The sequence below is a fragment of the Pteropus vampyrus genome, unplaced genomic scaffold, assembly GCF_000151845.1.
Source record: "Pteropus vampyrus isolate Shadow unplaced genomic scaffold, Pvam_2.0 Scaffold417, whole genome shotgun sequence".
NCBI lineage: Eukaryota > Metazoa > Chordata > Mammalia > Chiroptera > Pteropodidae > Pteropus > Pteropus vampyrus.
Window position 1 is genome coordinate 552352 of NW_011889198.1, and position 8747 is coordinate 561098.

The 8747-nt window shown below is 41.3% G+C and overlaps 1 protein-coding gene and 1 pseudogene across 1 annotated transcript in view; both read left to right on the forward strand.

The window, feature by feature from the left end:
* The window catches only part of LOC105306061 (ATP-binding cassette sub-family A member 3-like), a 123654-nt gene extending 115194 nt beyond the window's left edge, over positions 1 to 8460 (forward strand). The window contains exons 25-29 of the mRNA XM_023523813.1: positions 4748 to 4935; positions 5454 to 5624; positions 6032 to 6222; positions 7857 to 7930; positions 8307 to 8460. Of these exons, the coding sequence (XP_023379581.1) occupies positions 4748 to 4935; positions 5454 to 5624; positions 6032 to 6222; positions 7857 to 7930; positions 8307 to 8447 (765 nt within the window). The 3' untranslated portion in view covers positions 8448 to 8460. The remainder of the gene's footprint in view (positions 1 to 4747; positions 4936 to 5453; positions 5625 to 6031; positions 6223 to 7856; positions 7931 to 8306) is intronic.
* On the forward strand, positions 2324 to 2442 carry LOC111731998 (annotated as a pseudogene).
* Positions 8461 to 8747: the final 287 nt, after the last annotated feature.

Genomic DNA, 8747 nt, shown 5'->3' on the forward strand with positions numbered 1-8747 from the left:
GCCGAGCTCCCTTGTTGTTACGCTGGAGCGCCATCCACACGGCCCAGGGGAGACTCTGTGTTACACAGAGCGATGGTAGGCAAGTTAACGTAACACGTGTCTGTGAGAGGCTGGTGGCAAGCCCTGGGAACAGTAAGCACCAGAATTTGCAGCTCGTAGAACACTGCTAGATCTGGTTAGTGAAGGTTCCAGGAGTGAAGCAGCCAGCAACAGGAGAGGCTTCAGTGACAGGAGCAGACTTCAGCACAGCTCGCTGGCCAGTATTCCTGAAGGATATGACACTAACATCAGCCAGGTCTTCGATGGCAGCGATGGCATAGGCTGCCAGTAGAAGCTTCTCCCGGGTTCTCTCCAGATTTATGATGTAGATTCCAGTACTTTTCCTTTTGTAGATGTACTGTTCCATTTGGAAGTCCAAGTTGATGCCACTTAAGTGGGTTCCTGCTGCAAGGAATTTAAGGACATTCTCTTTCATTTGCAGGACATCCAAGGCCCAGACATTATGAACGTTTTTCTGTAAGTTCTGACAGGAACCCAGAACAATGTCATGCGGATCCCTCTCTGGGTAGCATGGAAAGGCTGGCCATTATTTCTTTGAATAAACTTTCTTCCCCTTTCCTTCTCTCTTTGCTTTCTGGAACTCCCAAAGTACAAGTAATGAATGGTGCATTTAATGGTGTCCGTTAAGTCCCTTAAAGTATCTTTACTCAATTTTCTTTTTTCCATTTTCTTTTCTGGTTGGATGATTTCCACTGGCCTGTCTTTGAACTCACTGATCATTTCTTCTACTTGAACTAGGCTGTTGTGTATCCCCTCTATTGAACTTTTTAGTACTGTTATTGTATTCTTCACCTCTGTGATTTATGTGCTACTTTCCCATATTTTTTCTCTCTCGAAATTCTCACTTTGTTCATCACCGCACTCTTGACTTCAGTGAGCACCTTTGTGACAGTTATTATGAATTGTCTGCCAGGCAAATCACTTATCTCCATTCCACTTGGATTAGTTTCTGGAAATTTATCTTAATTTCTTTATTCTTTTATTTCTCTGTTTTTTCATTTCCCTTCGTGTTGGTTTCTACATTAGATAAAACAGCCATCTCCCCTATTCTTGACAGATTGGCCTCATGCAGGAGATGATCCTTGCCAATCAGCCCAGCTAAAGACTCTCAAACCTTTGTGCTTGTCCAAACTGCCATTTGTGTTCTGAGTGGCCTCTGGGAGATTAGGGTGTGCCACGTTGCACCAGTGCCCTGAAGGCACAGAAAATGAGCACGTGCCAGTCGGGCTCCCGGAGGACTACCAAATGCCTGCCCTCTCGGCTCCCAGGTACAAGCTAATTGGGAGCCCAACCTTCAGGCAGCAGCTGGGAAAGTTGGAACATTCGGTATACAGTCTGGCAGCTTTCAGGGAGGAACTGGGAGCTGAGTGTTTTTATCTACTCTCTCTGTCCTGAGCCAGGGAGAAGAGCCATTGGGGGTGTTTGTACATCCATTTAAAAATCTCTTTGTTCTCCATGATCTGTGAGACTTGCCAATGCTGATTTAGGAACTAGTACCTCAGGTGGAAGCCATCAAAGTTGGGGTACTACATGTGTGGACAAACTCCTTTCAGGGAGAAGCTAGAGTCTTGGTTTTATCACTGGAGCAAGCCATAGAGAGAAAGCACAGGAAATTCCCCCATGCTTATTCAGGCTCCTGGAAGACTAGTCATCATCTGCCCTGTCAGCCCCCAGATTCGGACGAAGCAAAAGCAAGACTCTCAGGCAGCGGCTGGGAAAGAATGCAGTCTCACCCTTTCCAGGGAGAACCTGGGAGACGGGTGTCTTCGTCTTTTCCCTCTGCCCTGAGCTTGGGGAGGGCAACCACAACGAGTGCTAACATGTTCATTTAAAATGACCTCTTTGCTTTCCATGGTCCCAGGGAAACACAAGGGCCAAGTCCCGTCAGCTCGGAAGGCTGGGTCATTTGGGCCCCAGGTGGCAGCCATAAAAGTTGGGGCATTAGATGAGTAATCCAAACCCTTCACTCCTCAGGGAGAAGCTGGGAGTTGGGGATTCCCTCCAGATCGTAAGACACTGTGCCAGAGGCGGAGTCTGTGGCACAATTGTGTCTCGGCTTTTCCTACCCATTTTGATGTGGGTATTTTCTGTCACCCAGTGCATAGGAGTCTCTCAGCTATTTTCTGGATTTCTCTCAGAGGGAACTGGACCCAGCGTAGCTGTGTATTTGGTGCATTCGCGGCAGGAGGGAAAGTCAGGGGCCTCCTCGTCCACCATCTTGCTTACATCGCTTCAACTTTTTAGATGTTTAAAAGTCATTCATGTCTACGGCCATGCCACCCTGAACAAGCCCGATCCTGTCTGATCTCGGAAGCTAAGCAGGGTTGGGTCTGGTTAGTACTTGGATGGGAGACCACCTAGGAAGAGCAGGTGCTATAGGCGTAAAAAATAAAAAATAAGGTATTGTAAACTGATAAGGTCCTAGCAATTTGTGAGGTCAACCAAGGGTTGCCTCACCTAAAAAAAAAAAAAAAGTCATTCACATTTACTTTCCTGTGAATAGTCTATTTGTGTCTTTTATACATTTGAAATTATTGACATTTTTCTTTATTTCTTTGAGTTCTTTATATATTAATAATTTCTGTAATGTGAGTTTCAAATAGATTTCATGTTTGCTTCTTGACTTTGCCCATATTGTTTTTGCCCTGCAGAAACTTTTAGGTAAGTAAATATAGCAATCTTTTTTACGGCCACTTGATTCTAAGTCATTACTATAGTAAATCTCACTAGCGAAAGACTACTAGAAACACACTTACAGTCAAACAAATTTAGGGTCCCTTGCTGCAGCAAAGGGAAATGTGCATCAGAGGAACTGGAGGGGGGTCTCATTAAAAGGGAAGGGGATTATTAGAGGATTTTGGTTTTTGTAGGGGATTAGAAAGAAGTAGAGATTGGAAGTTGTCAGGAAATAGGGGACATTTGATGATGTGACATTTAAAATTTAAATCTTTAATGGAACTGATCATTTTTAAGCTACATACAAATTATTAAAACTGACTTCAGAAGAAATAGAAAACTGAAACAATCACAGTACTCATAGAAAAAATAGAAAAAGTTGTCAGAGATTCACTCTTCAAAAAAATAAGATAAAGCACCAGTCCCATATGGTTTCACGGGGACTATTCTATCAGCTTTTCATTTTTTTATTAAATTTATTAGGGTGACAGTGGTTAATAAAATCATATAGGTTTCAAGGGTACAATTCAATAATGAGTCATGTGTATATTGCATTGTGTGTTCCCCACCCAAAGTTCAATTTCCTTCCGTGACCGTATATTAGACCCCTTTTACACTTGTCTACCTCCCCACCCTCACCTCCCTTCCCTCTGGTAAGCACTAAACTGTTTTGCGTGTCCTTGAGTCTCCATCAGCTTTTTAAAGAGCAAATAAAAATGGTATTTAAATGTTCAGATCATAGAAAAACTACAGAAAACTGTCACAGGAAAATGAATAAAATCGAACAATATAAAATAAAAATAAACATATAAAAAAAATAAAGTCCACAGATAAGATTATATGCTATTCGTCTTTCTCCGTCTGACTCTTTTCACTTAGCATAATGCCCTCAAGGTCCATCTGTGTTGTCACACATGGCAGGATTTCCTTCATTTTAAGACTGAATAATATTCCATTGTATAGATAGACCACATTTTCTTTATCCAATGATCTGTTGATGGACACTTAGGTTGTTTCCATGTCTTCGCTATTGTAAATAATGCTGCTGTGAGCACGGGGATGCAGTATCTTTTTGAGTTCATGTTTTGTTTTCTTTAGATAAATACCCAGAAGTGGGACTGCTGGATCATATGGTGGTTCTTTTTTTCATTTTTTGAAGAAACTCCAGGCTGTTCCCCACAGTAGATGTCCCAGTTTACACCAGCAGTGCACAAGGGTCCCCTTTTCTCCACATCCTCACCAACATTTATCTCTTGTCTTCTTGATATTAGCCACTCTAACAGATGTGAGGAGATATCCGGTTTTGATTTGCATTTCTCTGGTGATTAGTGATGCTGAGCACCTTTTCATGTACCTGTTGGCCATCTGTATGTAGTCTTTTGAAAAATGTCTATTCAGAGTCTCTGCCCATTTTTTAATCAGATTATTTGGTATATTTTGCTATTGAGCTGTATGCGTTCTTTATAGATTTTAAATATTAACGCCTCATCAGATATGTGATTTGCAGATCTTTTCTCCCATTCAGTAGATTGCCCCTTCATTTTATTGATGATTTCCTTCGCTGAGCAGAAGCTTTTTAGTCTGATGTAGTCTGACTTGTTTATTTTTGTATTCTGTATATACATAAAGCTATAAGTATGATATATATATTACACATATATCTATACATATCCTACACATTATTTTAATTGATTTAATAAAATGGCTTTTTCCTAATGACATTTGAATAGGCAACTTCCTCTAATAAAAATCTACCTCAGGTACAAAGTTGTACACAACGCGTGGCGATGCCAGTTACGGTTGTTACTATTGCATTTTACTACATCGGGCTTCAGCTATAAAGGTTTTTTAGACTAGAAAAGAAATAATCCTTGTTGGGAGCTCTGAGTTTCAAACTTTCTTGGCAGCACAGACTAGAAGACTTTAGGTTTTCTCTCTCAGCCATGTGAACTGGATGCTCAGCAGAATAGTCGCCTTGGATCTCTTGCTTATGGTTACCATCTCGATCCAGGTTAGGTCACGAATCGGCTATTGTCCTCAGTCTGACCCCGTGCTGAACCACATGACAGGTCGCGAATTGCTCATCATGTATGCCAGGCTGCGGGGGGTCCCTGAGACAGACATTTACAAGTATGTGGAAACCTTCTTGCATTCGCTGCAGCTGGAAACCCATGCCAACGAGTTTGCCTGCACATACAGGTGACGTATTATCTTATTGCAATTATTAAGCTGCCCACCTGGGTCTCCACCGTTTAGGATGAATGCCCGCAAACTCAACCCGATCCCTCTGACACCTGACACACAGAGGCAGTGGCTGTGAGACATTCCAGTGTCCCGTCAGGGTTCAGATGTCAGGCGTAGCGCAGATCCCGCTTTTGTGAAGTTAACCTTTTGCAGACATGAGCTATAGCCTTTGCATTTAAAAAAAGAACACCTTCATCTTATCTCCCTGTGGTTCTTTAGCTCCCCCAAACAAAAATATTTCATTAATAACGATGCTGAAATAAATTTCATTAATAACAATGCCGAAATAAATTACCAGAAAAGTCATTTCAATAGAAATGAGCTGATATACGTACCTCGACTTGGGCCTGCTGCTTTGTGATTCATATCAAATCATTCTGGATATATGAGCTAATTCTGCCCTGTGCATTAATGACATTTGGACCCTTATTTTTTTCTTTCTCCTCCACTTTCTCTCTCCTTTGATGATAAAGTAGAGGAATCAAACGTAGATTGAATACTGCTATTGCCCTAATGGGAAAGTCATCAATTGTCTTCCTGGATGAGCCATCGAGTGGCATGGACCTAGCAGCCAAGCACCTGCTCTGGGACACAGTTACACGTATGTGCAAAACGGGCAAAACTATCATCGTAACTTCGCACAGGTATGGCCCACTGGGAGGTATGCTCGAGGGTTGGAAGGGTAAGGAAGGAATTCATTGGAGCCAGGAATGTAAATTAGTGGACTTGTCTGAGTATGTGAGCTCCATACGAGGTACTGTGGGGAGGGGCCACTTCTTGGCCAAAGCCAAGAATCCTAAATTGAGTTCTGGAATCCAGAATTGACAGAAGATAGGAAATTAGGGAACTGCTCCTATTGTGGATTCGGGAACCAACTGCTTTGAATTTTTAAATTTCCTCTTCCAAAATATGGTCTTAGTGGTGATCACCTGCAATACAAAGCTTTCCTACAGCAAATATTACTTTATAATCACAGCTCTATTTTGCAATATTGAATTCGCACTCTGAAAGGGAGTCTCTTCAGCCATATCTCCTTTGCTCCCCGCCACAGCACGGAAGAATGTGAGGCCCTCTGTACCAGGCTGGCCATCATGGTAAAGGGGAGGTTCAAGTGCCTAGGCAGCCCTCAGCAACTCAAGAACAAATTTAGTGATGTATACAGTCTGACAGCAAAGGTGAAGATTGATGAGGTTGAAGATAAACTACAAGAGTTCAAAGAATTCATCGCAGCAACATTCCCAGGTAATGTAGACAGGGCTGACTCGCGACAGTTGTGTCAAGTCACGTATGTCACGAAAAGAAACGCAGTGCAGCTGTACACAACAACAGGGATGAATCTCGACAATATGAGCGAAAGAAGCCAGGTGAAAATAGTACATACTGTGCGATTGCATTTAGCTGGAGCACAAAGAAGGCAAAACCAAACTATAGTGTTTAAGGTTCCATACTTAGGTAATAAAACTACAAAGAACAGTCGGGATTAGGAAGTACAAACTGATAGCTACAGAGTCGTCACAGGGATGTGAAGTACAGCACAGGGAACACAGCCAACAGTATTGTAATAGCCATGTAGGGTACCAGGTGGGCGATGACTTATCAGGAGAATCACTTCATAATTGTATAAATGTCTAACTGCTATGCTGTACACCTGAGACTAAGATAAAATGATATTGAATGTTAACTCTAATTGATAAATACGATTTTAAAAAAAGAGGCATACGGTCTTAACAGGGGCACTCAGTTCTGTTCCTGAACGAGAGGATAGAAAGTGAAATTCGCTAAAAGGTATAAAATGCAGTACTTCATGGAGGAAGTATTTGAATCATAGCGTTTGACTTATGCTCGGCAATGTAATTTTATAATACTGTACATTCCACAGCCATGTGATTTCAAAACACCATTAACATGAATAAAAATTTAAGTTACCCCTACCCCGCCCCAAAACTATAAAGAATAGCAAAGAAATGCTTACCATAAAAATCAAGATAGTTGTATTTAAGAGAGAGAAAGTGAGTCTTGCTTGTGGCGCATCGGTGACTTTTAGAATGCTGGCTGTCAGTTACATGTTTGTTAACTTTATTATAATTTACTAAGCTGTACATTTATGTTCCATACACTTTTTATATGTTTGATATATTTCACAATTTTAAAAGTTTTTAAAATTTTACTTACTCATGGAGGCTATTTAGGGACTCATGACAAAAGAAAATAAGTTATATATATGACATATAGCTTATTTATTTTAAATATTTTAACCTCAATTAAATTCTTTTGCAATAATCTCCAACTATATGGTAATAGATATGAATGCATCCTATCAGTTAGGAAGGGTTACAGTATTACTGCCATATTTTCAAAAGCTGTAATATCTCATTGCTCCAGTGGACGCCTTCACGTCTGTGTTTTATATACATGAATCTTCTTTCTTTTAGAATGCAGATTGCCGAGTCATGAGAATAGTATAGAGAGCCCACCACACACGTACACACATGCGACTGGAAAAGAAACCACACCCACATCTTACGAGCATAGTTTCAGGACAGTTTAGAAACAGTTCTGTAGAACATTAGGATTCATATACGTTAGGTTTGGCAAAGTGAGCATGGAGCTGTCAATTTTCCCATGCCTAAAAGTGATTATCGTACCCTCTGCAATTCGTACAAACTACAGAAAATAAGACCATATTTCACATGGAAGTGACTCTATTGAAATACTTAACAAAGTCATACATACTAAAAAGAATGGACTTTGGAATTTTCTTTATATATTCTCTCTTCCAAGGTCTTGGACAACTGGAATGGGAATTATTGGAGGATTCTATAAAACTCTATCAGACGTGAGGCCTTGTCCCACCTGTCCGATCTTTCCTTTTGTAGGTAACATCATACACAAGGAATATGGAGGGATGATTGTCTACCGCATTCCCAAGAAGGAAATTTGCTGGGGAAAGGTGACTATGGAGACCATACCTTCTAACATTACCTATCAATAGAGGACCGATAGGAAGCACTGAGACATTGGCACGTGGAATGGAAACCTGATGTTGTCAGAGGGGAGCGTTCAAGTTACTTGTCAAAAGCCCCTTTGACACTTATGACCCTAAATTCCATTATCCCTCACCTATTAAGAGACTAGGCATGGAGAACTACCTCCTCCTCTCTCTGTTTTTCAACCATCTTTTCCTTCTACTGTCTGACTTCCCCCTCTGTCTTTTCGTCCACAAGCATCAACCTGGCAGGAGTTGGGGGGCGACTGGGTGGGGAGAAGGTTCATCTGGGGATGCCGCAGTGGTAACGCTGCCATTTTTTTTTTTTTTTCTGTTAAAGGTGTTTAGTATTTTGGAGGAAGCTAAAGTGCTATTCAATTTAGAAGACTATTCCGTCAGTCAGATAACACTGGAAGAAATCTTCCTGACCTTTGCTAATACTGATACTATGGAAAGTGATCAAGAAATAAAGCTGCTATGAGATTCAGTTCCAACCAGTGACTTTTATGTCTTTCTTAGACGGCTGCCTGCAAGTAAATACATAGAGGCACCTCTCTCGTCTCTTTTTCTCCTCCTCTCCTCCTCCTCCTGTCTCCCTCTCCCTCTCCCTGCTCTCTCTGCATGTGGGTACACAAGTTGAACCCCCAAAGAAGAAAGTTTGTAATCTTTGGAGATTAAGATAAGTGACCTGAACTGCGAAGGGTCTAAGATTTCGCCCTACTTGCAAGTTATCACATTAGCTTGCCACAGTTTCATGATTACTGGCAGAGGCATTGGAATC